At 35.0% G+C, this 20989-nt stretch overlaps 3 protein-coding genes across 16 annotated transcripts in view; 2 read left to right on the top strand and 1 right to left on the bottom strand.

Moving 5' to 3' along the window:
- Positions 1–3391, top strand: part of LOC125678631 (uncharacterized) — a 40674-nt gene extending 37283 nt beyond the window's left edge. For all 3 annotated transcript variants that reach the window (XM_056157508.1, XM_056157509.1, XM_056157510.1), the window contains one exon: positions 3137–3391. In XM_056157508.1, coding sequence (XP_056013483.1) covers positions 3137–3245 — 109 coding nt within the window. In that variant the 3' untranslated portion in view covers positions 3246–3391. The remainder of the gene's footprint in view (positions 1–3136) is intronic.
- Positions 3392–9931: 6540 nt separating this feature from the next.
- LOC125678630 (uncharacterized) lies at positions 9932–10549 on the bottom strand. Its single transcript, XM_048917221.2, has one exon. The coding sequence runs from the start codon at positions 10547–10549 to the stop codon at positions 9932–9934; it is 618 nt and encodes a 205-aa protein (XP_048773178.2).
- Positions 10550–16605: 6056 nt separating this feature from the next.
- LOC125679199 (acyl-CoA 6-desaturase-like) overlaps positions 16606–20989 on the top strand; it is a 32414-nt gene continuing 28030 nt past the window's right edge. For 4 of the 12 annotated variants that reach the window (XM_056157505.1, XM_056157502.1, XM_056157507.1 and 1 more), the window contains exons 1-2: positions 16606–16702; positions 20505–20723. In XM_056157505.1, the coding sequence (XP_056013480.1) occupies positions 20547–20723 (177 nt within the window). In that variant the 5' untranslated portion in view covers positions 16606–16702; positions 20505–20546. Of the gene's footprint in view, positions 16770–16881; positions 17009–20504; positions 20724–20989 lie in introns of those variants that run through there. The other 8 variants (XM_048918212.2, XM_048918208.2, XM_048918207.2 and 5 more) reach the window with 6 other exon arrangements.

Raw genomic sequence — 20989 nt, 5'->3', positions numbered from 1 at the left:
CTTAAAGTGTTATACTGTTGTTACAGGAACCTTAATGTGTTATACTGTTGTTACAGGAACCTTAATGTGTAATACTGTTGTTACAGGAACCTTAAAGTGTTATACTGTTGTTACAGGAACCTTAATGTGTTACACTGTTGTTACAGGAACCTTAAAGTATTATATTGTTGTTACAGGAATCTTAATGTGTTATACTGTTGTTACAGGAACCTTAATGTGTTACACTGTTGTTACAGGAACCTTAATGTGTAATACTGTTGTTACATGAACCTTAATGTGTAATATTGTTGTTACATGAACCTTAATGTGTTATACTGTTGTTACAGGAACCTTAATGTGTTATACTGTTGTTACAGGAACCTTAATGTATTATACTGTTGTTACAGGAACCTTAATGTGTAATACTGTTGTTACAGGAACCTTAATGTGTAATACTGTTGTTACAGGAACCTTAAAGTGTTATACTGTTGTTACAGGAACCTTAATGTGTTATACTGTTGTTACAGGAACCTTAATGTGTAATACTGTTGTTACAGGAACCTTAAAGTGTTATACTGTTGTTACAGGAACCTTAATGTGTTACACTGTTGTTACAGGAACCTTAAAGTATTATATTGTTGTTACAGGAATCTTAATGTGTTATACTGTTGTTACAGGAACCTTAATGTGTAATACTGTTGTTACATGAACCTTAAAGTATTATACTGCTGTTACAGGAACCTTAATGTGTTATACTGCTGTTACAGGAACCTTAAAGTATTATACTGCTGTTACAGGAACCTTAATGTGTTATACTGCTGTTACAGGAACCTTAATATATTACACTGTTGTTACAGGAACTTTAATGTGTTATACTGTTGTTACAGGAACCTTAAAGTATTATACTGTTGTTACAGGAACCTTAAAGTATTATATTGTTGTTACACGAACCTTAAAGTGTTACACTGTTGTTACAGGAACCTTAATGTGTTATACTGCTGTTATAGGAACCTTAATGTGTTATACTGCTGTTACATGAACCTTAATGTGTTATACTGCTGTTACAGGAACCTTAATGTGTTATACTGTTGTTACAGGAACCTTAAAGTATTATACTGTTGTTATAGGAACCTTAATGTGTGATACTGTTGTTACAGGAACCTTAATGTGTTATACTGTTGTTACAGGAACCTTAATGTGTAATACTGTTGTTACAGGAACCTTAAAGTGTTATACTGTTGTTACAGGAACCTTAATGTGTTACACTGTTGTTACAGGAACCTTAAAGTATTATATTGTTGTTACAGGAATCTTAATGTGTTATACTGTTGTTACAGGAACCTTAATGTGTTACACTGTTGTTACAGGAACCTTAATGTGTAATACTGTTGTTACATGAACCTTAATGTGTAATATTGTTGTTACATGAACCTTAATGTGTTATACTGTTGTTACAGGAACCTTAATGTGTTATACTGTTGTTACAGGAACCTTAATGTATTATACTGTTGTTACAGGAACCTTAATGTGTAATACTGTTGTTACAGGAACCTTAATGTGTAATACTGTTGTTACAGGAACCTTAAAGTGTTATACTGTTGTTACAGGAACCTTAATGTGTTATACTGTTGTTACAGGAACCTTAATGTGTAATACTGTTGTTACAGGAACCTTAAAGTATTATACTGTTGTTACAGGAACCTTAATGTGTTACACTGTTGTTACAGGAACCTTAAAGTATTATATTGTTGTTACAGGAATCTTAATGTGTTATACTGTTGTTACAGGAACCTTAATGTGTAATACTGTTGTTACATGAGCCTTAAAGTATTATACTGCTGTTACAGGAACCTTAATGTGTTATACTGCTGTTACAGGAACCTTAAAGTATTATACTACTGTTACAGGAACCTTAATGTGTTATACTGCTGTTACAGGAACCTTAATATATTACACTGTTGTTACAGGAACTTTAATGTGTTATACTGTTGTTACAGGAACCTTAAAGTATTATACTGTTGTTACAGGAACCTTAAAGTATTATATTGTTGTTACACGAACCTTAAAGTGTTACACTGTTGTTACAGGAACCTTAATGTGTTATACTGCTGTTATAGGAACCTTAATGTGTTATACTGTTGTTACATGAACCTTAATGTGTTATACTGCTGTTACAGGAACCTTAATGTGTTATACTGTTGTTACAGGAACCTTAAAGTATTATACTGTTGTTATAGGAACCTTAATGTGTTATACTGTTGTTACAGGAACCTTAAAGTATTATACTGTTGTTATAGGAACCTTAAAGTATTATACTGTTGTTACAGGAACCTTAATGTGTAATGCTGTTGTTACAGGAACCTTAATGTGTTATACTGTTGTTACAGGAACCTTAATGTGTTATACTGTTGTTACATGAACCTTAAAGTGTTACACTGTTGTTACAGGAACCTTAATGTGTTATACTGTTGTTACAGGAACCTTAAAGTATTATACTGTTGTTACAGGAACCTTAATGTGTTATACTGCTGTTACAGGAACCTTAATGTGTTATACTGCTGTTACAGGAACCTTGCACGTATCATGCTTCTGTTACAGAATGACAATGAAGCACTCTGCATCTGATTCTCACAATTTCACTGTCATATTAGACTAGAGTTAAAATTTTGGTTGTTTCTCTCATTTTCCCAAGTCAAGGCATTGTGAGAAATGTGGTGGATCACAAACCCTTGACGTGTGAAAATAGTTTCCTGTGGGTATGCAATTTCTTTTTTATTTCTGTTTTCTCGTGCCTGTTAACTCAAATTAAAGTGCGCACTTTTTCTGAAAAGGTAAAAGTATTGCATAACAGAAGTCACTATTGTATACATTTTATGCCCACAAAATAAGATGTCTTTCTACCCACAGGTACTCGTAGGTCACGGAGAGGAAGCAAACAATATTTCAATCTAGGCCTTACTATTTTTTCATATTGTACAGTGAAGCATGGTTCTAGTTAAGAGCCATTGGTGCCTTCTTTTATATTGTAATGGGTGTGATAAATTATATCCGACGAGTCATTCAATCTTGTTATGTACATGTGTGTGAGGAATGAAAATCACTACATTATTACAATGATATCGTATTATTGTATAGTGTTTGAATATTTTCATTACAGGAGCTTAGAATTCCGGTCTGACAAAAGGAATTGTGGTAGACCTGTGCATCCCCCTCCAGGGTCCAGAAATCACCACCTAAAAAAGACTCGAGAATATATAACTGTCTAGTGATTAGTCAACTCATTTTAAAGGAAATGTCCATGTGCATTTTCATGGTTATATGTTATTGTAGGGGGTAATCTTATTCTACATGATGTTTAAAGATACTCTGAATAAAAGTATGATGTTCGCTTAAATCCAGTTTTGGGTATGATTTGTACATTGATCAGGGCTGAGGAAGAAGAAAACCAGTGCAAGTACACATTGTGACATTGACATTTCTCAGGGCTTGACAAGTTCAATGTTAAAGTTTGAAAGAGAATTAGCAGATCATTAAATCTAGATAAAAACACGACTGCCCTTTCAATTCCACATAAAAATCTATATGTACAATTCAATTTATGAATATAAGGTATGAATGTCAATTGTTTGTATTATGAGGGATTTAAAAATGGGGTTAATTTCTGTCAAATTGTTGATCAGAAGCTGATTATAGAAATTATCTTATACTTTCATTGTTTACATACACCCATCAACAAACAACATGCTGTTGGCATAGTCTTCAAGTCAGCACATGGATTCATCATTAGCAGTTTATCTTTTAACTATACTCACTTTCATTCATATGGCAGTTGGATATATCCCAGTGAACTCGATGTAAAAGACACCACATAGTCTTCTACACCTGCTACATATTTGGATATTTTTATTGAACATAGACGTTAACGGCAAACTAACAATTCAGTTTTATGACAAAAAGGTGACCAGCTTCTCCATTGTCAACTTACCATATACATATATATATATATATATATACACACACACACACACACAGTAAACACGCTTATTACAAACTCAATCTTTTGCAAAGTGATATTTATTCCCTTTTGAGAGGAAAATTCAATCGGGTATAAGGGAGTTTTGCTATAAGGTTCATTTGGTTAGAACACCCTGTTTTTCACTGGCTCTGGAAGTTCATTATAACCATGTTGTACTATAGCACTATTTCATTATCAATTGCATATGGTGTTATGTGATTTGATACCCAAGAGCTTGTTCTGTGTATGATAAATTTTTAAATTGACGCAAGCTACTGATAAATATGTTGATATTACGGGGGTTTCATTTAAAATAAATATTTTGCAAATTCTATGGACAGTATAATGATCTAATTTGCAAATACAACCTGTCATCAAGTGGAATGCAGTCTGACGTGTTTCATATTAATTGTTAAGCTGTTCTCAACGTATTGATTTTAACTACGGATTACTTCAAATATGTCATCAAAATATAGGGCTGAATTACTGCGGCTGTGACCGGTCAACGGGATGCTTACTCCTCCGCACCTGATCCCAATTCTTGTATTTCCAGAGATCCGTGTTTGCCCTACTACCAATTTTGCATTCTTTATAGTATTTATGAGATTGGTCGGTCTTCACTTATAAAACCAATCGTATTCAAAGATATCAATGGAAATTAATGTTGTGCACGGGGTGTTTGCTACCAGATTTCTTTACAGATAATTAGTGCGGAATATTCAATTTTTACAGATAATTAGTGCGGAATATTCAATTTTTAAACATACTAATTGTAGTAGCACTTCTATTTGTTGTTTTATATGTAAGTATTAGTCTAGTCTAGTTTAGTGAATGAAAGGACATAAGTTACATGTATACAATCCGTTTAAACGGGTATATGTCCTGAATGTTATTTATACGTGTTAAGTTTTTATCCACTGTTGCTTTGCAAGTGTTCTTCTAAATAAGTTGTCTAAAATCAAGAGAAAACACAAATTACATGTACATATGTAAGCACTAGTATATAAGCATGTTGTCCAACACCTTCAATATAACTATAATAAAAATATACGAAAGGAATGAATATATTTATAAATATATATATATATACAAAGCACTAAAATGACCAACGACACGAACAACCAGATTGTCAGATTTTCGAGACGACCCGTCCCTTCTTCAGGACAAACGAAAAGAATTACATAATGTGGCCAATATCAACAGAGAATAATAACAAAAACTACACATAAATACATCTAACACTACAACTACACTAATCTACAAACGTATTTACAACGCAGACTACATGTTTTTTGGTCTTTAGGCTTGCCAATCAATGTTAAAAGTGGAGCGAATTGGGACATGCCTTATTCATCCAAAGAGCTGATCCAAAATGTACGAAGTGATAAAAATAGACTTAATTAATCTCAAGTGGAACGAGTTAACCCTATTACGTTGACAAGTAGTAAAGCTAACTTGTACCCAGAGAGATTCTATTTTAACTATGCATTAAGAATAAATAATTTATAAAAGATAATAATAAGAAAAAAATATCAACACAAAACATCTAAAAATAAACTTTGTAAATGAATGAACACTAAATGAAATAAATGAACAAAATTTGAGAGAAAAATAATGTAAATAACAAGTTTGAATACTTAGTAAACAAAATGGACCAACTCCAAACAAAAACAAAGAATAAGCAGCCCAGGAAATTGAATCAACATCAGGCATTCCCGTCTGATCATGTCTAGGGTAGACGTGCAAAAACAGAATCACGGAAACTGATAAATGGGTTTTACATGTAAGCAATCTGTTATGAAGGTCAAAGTAATTAAAAGAGGGGGGGGGGGCTGATTATAAACGGAGTTGAAAAGAAAAAATGTGTTCAGAAATGGCCATAGTACCACTGTTAGGGACATGATCAGACGAGTAGGTCTAGATGAAGCTTTAAGGGTTTAGCTCGTATTCATCCTGGTGAAGTCAGTAGGTTTGTTGATACAATGCGGTTCAAATGACTTCAACCTGTGCATCCAGAATTTTTCCTTCTGCTTTCTTTCGATATCTGACCAACTTGGGTCAGGATCAATAACCACTACTGTCATGTCCTCCCATCGGTGGTTATTGCCATTGAAATGTGTTGCTACTGGCAATTCTTTTTTGGTTTTGATGGAGGACCGGTGGTTGTTGACCCGTCTGCGAAGGTCTTGTTTCTCCTATGCACTGCTTCTGGCAGACATCGCAACTGATGAGATAGATGCAGTTATTGGTTTTGCAGGAAAAGTTTCCCAATATTTTATAACTGCGACCTGTGACAGGACTGCTAAAACCCTCAGTGTCTGAGCTATATTTGCATAATTGACATCTGAGGTCTGGGCATGTTTTGAAACCTCCATTGGGTAAAGGGTTATCCAGTTTGGTCCTTACTATCATGTCCTTCAGGTTTCTGGGGCGTCTGAAGGATGCCATCGGTGGTTCCTTAAAAACACCAGCCATTCGTTTGTTGGCATGCAGAATGGGCAGGTGTTTTTTTTTTTTCAGAATGCCGTTGATGTTCTGGAGGGCGGGATGATACGTAGTGACCAATGGAACCCTGTCATTCTGAGGTTTTTCTTTATACTAGAGGAGGGGCTGTCGGTCCTGTAGTGACATCTCATCAATTGCAGACTGTACCTTGCAAGGATCATATCCTCTGTTAGTGAGATGAGTTTTGAGGTTTGCTCCTTGTTCTTGGAAAATAGAAGGAGTAGAGCAGATGCGGCGGATTCGCGTAGCTAAACCCTTAGGCACACCTTTGAAAGTGTGGGGTGGATGACAACTAGATGGTATAAGGTACAAATGCATGAGAGTCAGTGGGTTTAGTGTGGAGATTAAACTCAATTTCGCCGTTTCTAAATATTGCTGTGGTATCCAAAAAAGTGTTATTTGAGATGGAAATTTTCACAGTAAACTTGATGGAATTATGGAAAGAGTTTGCCATCTCGATAAAATCGTCCAGGCTTTCACGACCGTCAACCCACTTCATTTCAATGTCATCTATAAATCGTAGCCAACTAAGGGGTTTAACTGGTGAATAATGTAGAAGTCTATGTTCCAGTCTCCCCATAAAGATGTTGGCATACGATGGTGCCATTTTTGTTCCCATAGCTGTGCCACTTATGTGCAGGTAGTGTTCACCATTGAACATGAAGTTATTGAACTTGAGGACATGTTCACGAAGCTGAGTGAGTGATTCGGTTGAAGAACATTTAATTACCCTATTGTTCCAAACCTCTCTACACATCTCGATACCCTTGTCATGTGGAATGTTAGTGTAAAGTGAAGTAACATCCATGGTCACAAGGAGGGTATGGTCTGGCAGGCCCGATGAAGGTGTTTTATTAAGGTAATCAGTGGTGTCCTTCAAGTGTGATGGTAAATCTTCTACGTGCTGACGGAGATGTAAATCAATGAATTCAGAGACTTTCTCCGTGGGATGTCCGATGGCGCTGACTATAGGACGGCCTGGCATGTCTGTTTTGTGAAATTTAGGCAGTAGATAGAATAGTCCTGGTCTACAGTTGTTAGGACAAAGCGCTCCCAAAACATTGTCACCGATCTCGCCCTTGTACATTTGCTGGAGGGTTTCGATGATCTTGGTAGAGAACTCTTTGGTGGGGTCAGACTAACTTTGTAAAAGCGTTCGTCTGAGAGCTGCCTATGTATATATATATCGTCAGATACAATTAAGTATCACTTAAGAATTCTGAAAAAGTGTATGTAACATAAAAGTTTTATTTAAGAAGTAGTAGACAATTTAAAGTGAAAATAAAGTGCCAGAAAATGCTCAAATGACAGATTTTGCACCATTTACCCCAGAGCTTTAAGGGGCCTAGGCAGACCCCCGCCTATTGGGAGCAACCTTTAAATCAGCTCTAGGGGTTTCTCCATTGCGAAATCAAATCTGAGAGTGGCGATAAAAATAACTTTGGAAACAAGTAGTAAATAACTAAGGATTTTCGTGTATATAACAAAAACTGTCTCAATATCTACCTAAGATGTTATGTACACAAGCAAAGGGTGTAAATGGGATATGAGGGGATGTTGTGAAAAGTACCTAAAAGATCATGTGCTAGATCCCTCTTTCACAATTTCCTGGATCCACCTTTGATATATATATAGAGAGAGAGATGAGTGGCGGAAAGCTAGCGTACTTTGTAAGATACTTGTGTATGGGACTTGTTTGATTCCATTATACATGTACGACTACCAGTGCTACATGTAGTTCATTGAAACCAACTGTAGTATTCAAATATTAAAGAGCTATACTGATACATCGTTGAACATTTTCTCGGATTGATACCTCTTATGGCTCGCATTGATTTGGTAAATTAAATAAGTTTGATATCAGTTAGTTTCTAAATCGTAAATTTTCCATTCTTCCATGAAAATAACCAGAATTATGTTTGAAAGTGAAAAATAAAATCATATCAACTATCTCACTTCGTCGGAAATATGGACACAAAGTAACGCTTAAACGTGTTAATTTATCCCATGTCATTATTCATCAAATGTTTTACATCACTTTCCATAGGGATGAACTGGGTGCTGAAATAGAACTTCTATATTGTGGCTGTTTTAGACGGATGAAAGAGAATTTTAAAAGTTGCTACAAATTAAACCCTTCGACCATATATATATATATATATATATATATATATATATATATATATATATATATATATATCTTTTTTTTTTTGACTCGACGAGACATACATTATGTATTTCCATAACCTTACGATTTCAAAATGTAGACGCCCTGTATTTGTTTTTTGCTTGTTTTTTTTTTTTAGGGGGGGGGGGTACCCTTTACTTTATAAAGTTTAGTTTTAGTGGTAGTCTGTCTTCAGTTTCCATTACATCAAATTTACTTCCGTTTGTGGTCACTCTCTCCCACATTTACTCCATTTCGATGCCACGCGTTTCATCCCACATTGACCTGGGCTTTACAATGTGCATGCGCGTTGATGTTTATAAATCTAGTACGCCTATTTCTACGTCTACAAAAGTAAAAAATAGTGTGTAAATATATTTTTTTATTTTATGTCCTACCATGAATATAGCCAATGGCATATAGTGTTTGTCATATGTCCGCCTTCCGTCACACTTTGTGTTTAGCTCAGTTTCAAAGAAAACTATTCCAGATCTTTTTTCTCAAACTTAATATGCTGATACATATTGATACGGACGCATATTAGGGCCGCAGCAGTATGTTTTTTTAGTTTGTTATAACAAATTAATAATTTGTTATAACAGATTAATAATTTGTAATAACAGATTAATATATAATATAATTTTTCTATAACAGATTATTAATTTGTTATAACAAATTACTAATTTGTTATAACAAATTACTTATTTGTTTTAACAAATTATTAATTTGTTTTAACAAATTATCAATTTGTTAAAACAAATTACTAATCTGTTATAACAAATTACTAATCTGATATAACAAATTACTAATCTGTTATACCAAATTATTAATCTGTAAACTTAAAAACGATACTGCTGCGGCCCTATCATGCTTCCGTATATTGATGACTTCTATTCAACTGCATCAATATTTTCACCCTGACATTTCATTTGACCTTGACTTTACTTTTCCCTGGTTGGTGTTTAGCTCAGTTTGAAGGTAACAATTGACAATATTTTTATGAAAACTCTTTCACTGATACATATTAGTAGTAGCTATTCAACTGTTGCATTATATATTTTTTTACCTTGACCTCCCCTGTGACCTTGACCTCACTAGTCTCTAATTGGTGCTTAGATCAGTTTCAAAGCAAATGATTACTTTTTTTTTTATTTTGGCCCACTTTGAATATGGCCGGGAAATATAGTATTTGTAAGAAGTACATTTGTAATTTTGAATAATGATGACCTTGCTATTTGTAGTTAGGCAACATTTCATCATCATCATCAATCCACTTCGTCCCATGGGGGACATAGGGCTTCTACAGTGGCTTTCCATCTCCCTCTGTCTTGTGCAATGGTCTTAGCTTCTCCCCAGGTCTTGCCAATTTTCTTCAGGTCTGATGTTAATACCCTGCGCCAGGTGTTCTTTGGCCGTCCCCGCTTTCTCTGTCCCTGTGGATTCCATTCTAGGGCTTGTTTTGTGATGTTAGTACTGGGTTTCCTCAGTGTATGCCCTATCCAGTTCCATCTGCGTGTTCTGATGGTGATTTCCACTGGTTGTTGGTTGGTCCTCTTCCACAGGTTTGCATTGCTTATAACATCTGGCCACCTTATCCCGAGGATGTTTCTCAGGCACTTGTTTACAAAGACCTGGACTGATTTCATGGATGTTGATGTTTCTCTCCAGGTTTCAGACCCATATAGTAGAACAGACTTCACGTTGGTGTTGAAGATTCTGATCTTGGTGCGTGTTCTCGGTGCCTTGCTTCGCCATACTGGTCTTAACATGGCAAAAGCTTGCTGGGCCTTCCTTTTTCTTGCTTTGATGTCTTCGTCTGTGCCCCCTGATGTACTGACAATACTTCCTAAGTAGGTGAAGTCTTTGATGTCCTCTACTTCCATGTTGTTTATCTTGATAGCGTCAGTTTGTATGGAGTTGATTCTCATTGATTTTGTTTTCTAGGCGTTGATGTAAAGACCAGTTTTTTTTTTTGTTGCTTCTAGGTTGGAGGCTTGATGTTGGGAGTCTTGAAGACGGTGAGATAGTGTGCAGATGTCGTCAGCAAAGTCAAGGTCTTCCTGACGTCTCACTAGTGTCCACTGAATGCCAGTTGGGCTACTGTAGGCTGTTTTGCTGACCCAGTCTATCACTAGAAGGAAGAGAAGAGGAGAGAGCAGGCATCCTTATCTCACCCCGGTTGTTACTGGGAATGGCTCTGTGATGGTTCCTCCATGGATTACTTGACATGTAAATCCGGCATAAAGTTGTTGTATGATGGAAATAACTTTGCGCGGAATTCCATAGTGTCCAAGGATTCCCCAGAGCACTTGGTGGTCTACGCTGTCGAATGCCTTCTGGAAATCGATGAAGTTGAGGTAGAGTGATGACTGCCACTCGATTGTCTGTTCGATGATGATTCTAAGGGTGGCTATCTGGTCAACGCAGGAACGCTCTTGTCTGAATCCTGCTTGTTCATCTCTCATCTTTTTGTCCACTTCTCTCTTCATCCTAGTCAATATGATGCTGCATAGCACTTTGCTGGGTATTGATAACAAAGTAATTCCTCTCCAGTTGTTACAGAGAGAGGAGTCCCCCTTTTTTGGTAGCTTGACAAGGAGTCCTTTGTGCCAGTCTTCTGGTATGCATTCATCATTCCATATCCTATTGAGTAGATGGTGGAGATAGGATAGTGACACGTTGTTCATACACTTTAAGGCCTCGGGAGGTATGTTGTCTATTCCTCCGGTTTTCCCGTTTTTCAGATGTTTTATTGCTGCGATGACTTCAGCTTTGGTAATATCACCCACTTCGATGTTCAAGGTTGGGCCATGTTCTACATTTGGTGGATCCATTGGAGGGGGACGATTTAACACCTCCTGGAAATGTTCTTTCCACCTTCCAAGTTGGTCTTCTAGCCTGGTAAGAATTACGCCATTCTTGTCTTTTACAGGAGTGTTGCTGTTTTCTAGCCTGGTAAGAATTACGCCATTATTGTCTTTTACAGGAGTGTTGCTATTTGATGATCTGCCTCCTAATTGTCTTGTGATATTGTATAGGAATTTGATATCACCTTTCCCACATGCACTTTCTGCTTGCTGTGCCTGATGTTCCACATAGTCTCTTTTGTCCTGTTTGCATCTTTTTTTCACTTCACTATCTCTTTTGGCATACTGTTCTGTAGCTTGCCTCTTCTGTTGTCGTGTTGATCGTATTAATTTACTAGTGCACATATGACAAGGAGTTATATTAGGTATCTTGATATGCCATCAATTTTGAGATATCACGCTGAAGGAAGTCGGCTACTTATACTTTTTGATTGCAGGTAACCTAAAATTTCAAGTTTTCCGTAAATATCTTAAGGAATTCTGCGTTTGTATTCGATATCTGACTAAGTTCCAACTATCCACATGAAGAGGAGTGATATTAGGGATCTTGATATGCCGTCAATTTTCAGATATCACCCTTTAGGAAGTCAGCTACTTATACCTTTTGATTCCTCGACACCTGAAATTTCAACTTTTTCATAAATATCTTAAGTAACTCTGCTTTTGTATTAGATATCTGACTAAATTACAACTATCCACATAAAGAGGAGTGATATTAAGTATCTTGATATACAGTTAATTTTCAGATATCACCCTTTAGGAAGTCAGCTACTTATACTTTTTGATTCTAAGTAACCTGAAATTTGAAGTTTTCCGTAAATATCTTGAGGAACTCTGCGTTTGTATTAGATATCTGACTAACTTACAACCCCCCACGTGAAGAGGAGTGGTATTATGTATCTTGATACCTATTATCATACCTCTTCACGTGGATAGTAGTTTACTAGTCAGATATCTAACAGAAACACAGAGTTCCTTAAGCTATATACAAAACACTTTAAATTGCAGGATGTCTGGAATCAAAAGATATAAGTAGCTGACTTCGTCGAACGTGATATCTGAAAATTGATTGCATATCAAGACACTTCAAAGCCAAGTAATATCGGCAAATATAAATTAGTCAGATATCTAACATATCTATTTGAAAATTTATGGCATATTAAGATACCTAATATCACTCCTCTTCAGTTGGATAGTAAATAATTAGTCTGATATCTAATACAAACACACAGTTCCTTAAAAGATATCTACAAAACATTTGAAATTTCAGGCAACCAGGAATCAAAAGGTCTAAGTAGCTAACTTCCTTAAGCGTGATATCTGAAAATTGATGGCATAATAAGATACTTAATATCACTCCTTGTCATATGTGAGATGGTAAATTATGATATATCTAATACAAACGCAGAGTTCCTTAAGATATGTACGGAAAACTTGAAATTTCAGGCTACCTAGAATCAAATGGTATAAGTAGCTGACTTCCTTAAACGTGATATCTGAAAATTGATGGCATATCAAAATACCTAATATAACCCCTTGTCATGTGCGCATTGGTAAATTAATCAGATATCTAAAACAAACACGGAGCTCCTTAAAATATTTTCTAAAAACTTGAAATTTCAGATTACCTGCAATCAAAATGTACAAGTAGCTGACTTCCTTAAATATCTGAAAAATGAAGGCATATCAAGATACTTGATATAACTCCTTGTCATAGGTGCATTGGTAAATTAATCAGATGTCTAAAACAAAAACGGAAATCCTCAAAATATTTACTAAACACTTGAAATTTCAGTTTACCTGCAATCAAAAGGTATAAGTAGCTAACTTCCTTAAACACGATATCTGAAAATTGATGGTATATCAATACATCTAATATCAGTCTTCTTCACGTGGCTAATTGTATATTAGTCAGATATCTAGTACAAACACAGGGTTCCTTGAGATATTTATGAAAAACTTGAAGTTTCAGGTTAGCAGGAATCAAAAGGGTGATATCTGAAAATTGATGGCATATCAAAATACCTAATACCATTCCACTTCACATGGATAGTTGTAAATTAGTCTGATATCTAATACAAACAAGGAGTTCTTTAAGATATTTATGAAAAACTTGAAATTCCAAGTTACCTGCAATCAAAAGGTATAAGTAGCTGACTTCCTTAAGGGTGATATCTGAAAATTGATGGCATATCAAGATACCTAGTACCACTCCACTTCACATGGATAGTTGTAAACTAGTCAGATATCTAATACAAACACAGAGTTTTTAAAGATATTTATGAAAAACTTGAAATTTCAGGTTACCTGGAATCTAAAGGTATAAGTAGCTGACTTCCTTAAGCGTGATATCTGTAAATTTATGGCATGTCAAGATACCTAATATCACTCTTCTTCACTTTGATAATTGTAAATTAGTCAGATATCTAATACAAACTCAGAGTTCCTTAAAATATTGGTAGAAAACTTGAAATTTCATGTTACCCGCAATCAAAAGGTATAAGTAGCTGACTTCCTTAAGAGTGATATCTCAAAATTAATGGCATATCAAGATACCTAGTACCACTCCACTTCACATACATTGCTGTAAATTAGTCAGATATCTAATACAAACACAGGGTTCCTTGAGATATTTATGAAAAACTTGAAGTTTCAGGTTAGCAGGAATCAAAAGGGTGATATCTGAAAATTGATGGCATATCAAAATACCTAATACCATTCCACTTCACATGGATAGTTGTAAATTAGTCTGATATCTAATACAAGCAAGGAGTTCTTTAAGATATTTATGAAAAACTTGAAATTTCAGGTTAATTGCAATCAAAAGGTATAAGTAGCTAACATCGTTAAGTATGATATCCGAAAATTGTTGGCATATCAAGATACCTAATATCACACCTCTTCACGTGGGTAGTTGTAAATTAGTCAGATATCTAATACAAACACAGAGTTCTTTAAGATATTTATGAAAAACTTTAAATTTCAGGTTACCTGGAATCAAAAGGTATAAGTAGCTGACTTCCTTAAGCGTGATATCTAAAAATTGATGGCATATCAAGATATCTAATATCAGATTTTGTCATATGTGCATTGGTAAATTAATCAGATATTTAAAACAAAGACGGAGTTCCTTAAAATATTTTCTAAAAACTTTAATTTTCAGGTTACCTGCAATCAAAAGGTATAAGTAGCTGACTTCCTTAAGCGTGATATCTGGAAATGTATGGCATATGTCAAGATACCTAATATAACTCTTCTTCACTTTGATAATTGTAAATTAGTCAGATATCTAATACAAACTCAGAGTTCCTTAAGATATTTGCGAAAAACTTGAAATTTCAGTTTACCTGCCATGAAAAGGTATATGTAGCTGACTTCCTTAAGTGTGATCTCTGAAAATTGATGACATATCACGATACCCAATATCACTACTCGCCATACGTATCGTTGTAAATAAGTTAAATATATGATATAAACACAGAGTTCCTTAAGGTATTCACACGGATCTTGAAATTTCATTGTACCGATAATCAAAATGTATAAGTAACTGATTTCCTAAAGGGCGATATCTGAAAATTCGTGGTGTACCAAAACACCATCTATCACTTCTTGCCATATGCATAGTCGTAAATTCGTCAGATATCTAATACAAACATAAAGTCAAACATAAAGTTTCTTACGGTATTCACACTTATGTTGAAATTTCAGGGTAACTCGAATCAAATTGTAAAAGTAGCAGATATCTCAAAATGGATGGTATATCAAATGATTGAAGGTCTGAATTCAATCCGTATCACTTTTAAAGTAAACACTCAGTTGAAAAAGTTTATTCGTATTTTACATTGCAACGTTATGTAATTGGAGATAATTGAGCATGAAATTTCATACGACTCCTCGTCCCCTTTAGAAATAAATCTGATAGATAATAATTTTCAAACTCATTAACCTTTATCTGGTAGCGAGCTATCAGTAATTATAACTTTTTTATTTTGTAGTAGCTGGCTACGAGTTGCTAATTTTTCTTACTTTTAGTAGCTGGCTACTAGTAGCTAACTTTTCCTGGTTCAAGTAGCTGGCTACTAGTAGCCAACTTTTCTCTTTTTAAGCAACCAGTTACTAGTAGCTGGTTACTAGTAGCCAGCTTTACCGATCTATTATTCATGCATTTTAAAATTATGCAAAATGTTCGATATTCAGACAGCACAATGTTTTAGACCTTCAGAGGAAAGCGAGACAAGACAATAAAGGAGAAATATTACCCTTAACTTCACTGACACCTAATCGGAACGAAACAGTAGTATATGTAGAATACAGTACCGCAGAAAATGAAAGAGGGTTCTTATAATTTACACATATACTTATAACAATTCTAAAAAAAAAAAAAAATTACGAGGAAAGCGAGACCGTACCTATCCCACTTCGTCATTAATTCGTGTTATTGCTTTAATTATTTCAAGATATCACCAGTTCAGTTGTTGCAAAGATATCTCTAGTTGCTCTCTGGGATTATCGTGCGCATCGATAGGATTAATGATATCGATCATTAATTCAATTGAAGAGAGCAATAATTTGAACTATTGTGAGCATTGATTGCATTATTGCGCGCATTAATTGAATTATCGCTCTCTTCAATTGAATTCTCTCGCGCATCAATTCATTTTCAAAGCAAGAGTTCAATTATGTAGCGCTCATTAGTGCAGCAGAGCAGAATAATTAATGCTATCAATGCATGATTCAATTAATGTATGCAGTAATTGAGATTTTTTCATTGAATTGTGCGCATCAAATGAATCGACGATATTTTCAAATAATTAAAAATATCTTTAATTATACTTTACTTTATGTTAATTTGGCGCTCCATGCTTATCACATTAACACAACACCCCCCCCCCCCCCCCCCCCCCCCCCCCCCCCCCCTTAGCCTAGCCTACAGAATGTATCTAACAAAATTTTCAGAGAGTTCTACGATCCACTTGGTACATTTTGATTAAGAAGTTGATTAAAAGTCCATGTTTTGAGAGAGAGAGAGAGAGAGAGAGAGAGAGAGAGAGAGAGAGAGAGAGAGAGAAATTCGATCGGGTTCGGTATTGTGAACCACAGCAGGTGCGCATGAGTGCATAACCCTGGAAGTATAATACCGGTGCATGTGAGTCGGGTGATAAATGAATGGTAAGTGTTCAGACCGGAAAAAAATTCCCTAAGGAGTAGACGGTTAAAAGAATGTGGACATTTTGAGGTTTGCATGATTAGTTTAACACTAAAAGTTAAAGAAAAGTGTAACCGAAATGGATGTTATTTACAATGTATGTGGTTGTCACGGAGCCGAGTTGCATAAATGGAATTATTAAATCCCGAGTACACACGCCCTTTCATTTCGATCAGGCCACATTGCGGTATGGTTTCGTAATTCAAAAAAGCGTGATATTTGTAATCGTTTAGTTCTTTATGTGCTTCTCCCAGTTAAATATGAACATTGTAAGTTACATGGAACATCTTTAATTTATAGGCCTATTACTATTCGGATGGGTAATCGTATTAATTAGTTTGTTGTTAAGGACGATCTTTTGCGTAAATAACTATTTTTGCAATGGAACAGATTGAAAAGAAAATATATTAATGGAAAGTTTAAAACAATCTAAACTATTTTGTATTATTGAAAATTTGTGTCATTGATTAAGACTGTTTATTTCGTGAAATTAAGGATGATATTCATTGTTGTCTATTTATATGTTTGAATTATTTTCAGATTATGAACTTTGATCTGTTTTGAATGTTTGAAAATTACCTGAAATAAATGTTAAACTAACATAAACTCATGTAAAATATAATTTTTCCAAAATACCTGCAAAATGAATGTGATTGTCCTTACATTAGGTCATATTAAAGTTTCTAAGAAGTTTGATAAATAGAAGTTTTAATGAATATCATAGAATTACTGATGCCTAAACTTAAAGGCATAATGAAAATAATGAGAAAAAGTCACTGTCCTCAATTTTGTTTTCATTGAATTCGAGTAATTGTGATTAGCTGGTGAAAGAGTAAAATGTGACTGTTAACAAGCACCTGCAGTGTAGTGTAGAACCAAGTTTGTTCAGACTGTGTTCTCTCTAGAGTCAGGGTAGGAATAAAATATGGATTTAAGGAGGTATGCTACACCAGAGAAATTTGATGTAGATGAAAAGTGAAGGATATGTACAACAATATTTTGAAGTTGAAAATTTTCAAATTTACTTTATTTTGTCAAAAAATACAGTTTTAGTAGAAGTTGATCTAAAAAAAATTTAAAACCTCTGCTGGACTTGAACCTGCGACCTACAGTTCAACAGTCGGTATTCTAACCTACTGAGCTACTCGGCTAGGTATTTAAATGGAAACGGAAAAGTCAAATATTGCTGATATCGATTTTTTTTCATTCATGTTTTAAAGGAAGTCAGCCATTATGACAATGTAGAGTACTACCTTAATATTTTCCATTGGAATATTCTGTAAAATTTTTTATTGTCACAGTTATATATGCAGGGTTCCTCATGTAGTGTCATGTGTATAGATTAAATTTGTCCTTGCCAGGACTGCCTCTTCCTCGTACAGTGTACTTAGATTATAGAGCGTACAGAGTTTAGACTTGTTCATGACGCTATCTCCCTTGTCCAGGGAATTTATTAAGGAGTGCAATAGCTTTTTTAAAGTTTAAGATTGGAATATGTATAGGAAAATTCCTTAAAGATCTTTAATTTCCAAAACTATAAGTTAACAAATTGTCATTTAGTTACAATTAATGCAGGCTTCAGAATCCTTGTGTATTGTAGATTTGTGTTGTTTGCACCACAGCCAAAGGGGGTGACCACAAACTGGCCATGGTGCAAAAAACTGAGATCTACATTTCTCCAATAGACATGTAACAAAAATGGAAAATGTAACTGGCCCGGTGAACAATGTGGCCAATGGGCCTCTTCATTGGTGTATGCTAGAAATTATGAACAAAAGTATGAAAATACTGGATATGCTTTGTTGTAGGCCTAATTGTTATCAAAGGCATTTATCTTGAAGGTCAAATATATGGGTGTCTCCATGACTTTAGTATAATGTATGACCCCTATTATTTTAGGTAAGAAGGTCAAGGTCACTGTTCTCAGTGTAAGGTAAGAACTGCTTTTTAGATGATGTCTCAAATACCATTTGGGCATAAGCAACGAAATGTAAGGTCAAGATCACAAATGGTAAGAAATGGTTTCTTGATATCTCCGATACTATTTGAGCAGCATTGAAATGACAGGCACATGATGGTTAGTGGGTCATTTCATCAGAAATATTGTATGGATGATATCTCAGAAACTCTTATTTAGCCAAGATTTTTCATCAAGGAACAAAGATCCCCGTTACTCTTCGGTTCAAAATGTCAAGGTCACCAGCTCATTTAAGGTAAAAAAAAAAAAGTCTCCAGATCATATCTTTAATAAATGTAATTTAGCATTGAAACTTTGCAGAGACTTCATAAAATGTTCCTCCTTTATCAAAACTCATATATGACTTCAGGATGGAGACCTAAATTAGATTCACTGAATTTACTTGTTAATTATATTTTCTAACTTAATTAAATATTATTTAGATAATAGATATGTATTGGTATGTTCTCAAATACAAATCTGATGATCATATCACACCTATATTTGGTAATGATCTATTTATATATCATAACATATTCTATTGTTAATTCAGTATTAAACATTTCTCAGGCTAAGAACTTCCTACATAATTATTGCTGTTGTGTACACAGTCATCCTGGATGTCTCGCTTGGTATTTCGTTCTGGGAACTTGTATTGTGATGCTATCAGTAGTATTACAACAGAAAGAGTAGGATACAACTCGATATTAAACTTGCATCTTATCAATCGCTGTTACACGATCATGTGTCTGCACCCTCTAGAGAGGTTAATATGCAGTGATTGTTTATAGATGTATCTATGATGAACACAACTCAGATCTTGAGATAAGAAAATACATGTCCTTGATATTGCTTGATTTGAAATGCAGCACGTGTGTGCTAAAGACTGTTTAGTGTGTTTCCAGGTTGTTTTTGACTGGTTGATGGGATACCTCTGCCAAAATAGGAATTAAATCAGGATTCCCATCCCTTTAATATTATGTCATTGATTTCTTAAGGCATTTTTCAGACAGACAGGTACATTGTAAATAAGCATGCAAACATGAGTGAAAATACAGAAATCTGTCTTAACTAATGATAGAAGTTTGTATGTAGCTGATACATGTATAAAACATTCTTGTAGACTATCACCTTAAGGGGGAATGATACACTAAAGAAAAAATGGAAGATAAGTACAAGTGAAAACTTATTTAGTGTAGTTTAAATGGGGTGGGTGGGGGTCCCGGCCGGTGGGGGTTCAAATTCACGAGGAACAGATGTGCAGCCTTACACATTAACTCACTGAACTTGCCAGATTAGAAGATTAGGTAGCAAAATAATTTGAAAGCACAGGGGATATATGAATGATACTTACTCATGCATTTGTGTATTCTCTTTAGAGATGTGGGCAGGCATAGTAAGCCATGCTGTCCACTCCTCTAAAGAGAAGAGAACTTGTGTTTCAAAAGAAAATCAGCTGTTATATGACTTTGCTAATCATCCTAGTATTTATTTTTCTCTTAGGACTGCACTGTACAGGCATAATTTTTTTTTTTACAGATGATGTATTAAAAAAATGTTGGAGTCATGATGCATTTCAAAACTTTTTTTTGGTTGAAAAATGAATGAATGGGCAAACCAGAATGTATCGGCCCATGCATCGAGAATTTTCTGTTTAAATTGTCTGTTTCATGGGTTCTCTTTTTCTCTCTCTCAATAAAACTGAAAAATTTCAAGTTAAATGAGAAACAAATGACTAAAAAGAAGGATTGTCTTATGTCTGATGACATATAACAAAATATTAATCTGTATTCGTGTTTTGATTGAAGCTGTTTGCTGGTAGCATTGTAAATTAGGAGAACAGCGCTGCGATGGGGAAAGGAGGGAAACAGATGTCCACGTACTCGTTTGAGGAAGTGTCCAAACACGACAAACAAGATGACCGATGGATCATAATCAATCACGAAGTATACAACATCACAAACTGGGCGAGACGTCATCCTGGCGGCTCCAAGGTCATCGGACATTATGCAGGACAAGATGCTACTGTGAGTTCATTTCTGTAATATTAAGTAACATTGATGGAGTATTAGGGGTACTTATAGCCAGGAAGTATCAGGGAAATTTAGACGGAGCCAAGTGTTTAGCAGCTCTACATCCATTTATAGGTATAGATTATCGAGCATTACACAAGAAAGGTGGCATGTGTTTAGCATGATTATGTGACCCCATATTGATCGCAACATTACATTTCCATGGTAATTGTGCAATATCTCACGTACACAGCAAAGTCTGACAGTCGAGAAATTGTACC

This window comes from Ostrea edulis, chromosome 2 (genome assembly GCF_947568905.1).
Source record: "Ostrea edulis chromosome 2, xbOstEdul1.1, whole genome shotgun sequence".
NCBI lineage: Eukaryota > Metazoa > Mollusca > Bivalvia > Ostreida > Ostreidae > Ostrea > Ostrea edulis.
Note: the sequence above shows the minus strand (reverse complement) of the source record. Positions and strands in the feature narration are given on the sequence as shown.

Bases quoted from the DNA above. Each gene is read 5' to 3' on its own strand.
- LOC125678630 (XM_048917221.2), bottom strand. From the start codon at position 10,549: ATGGAAGTAGAGGACATCAAAGACTTCACCTACTTAGGAAGTATTGTC.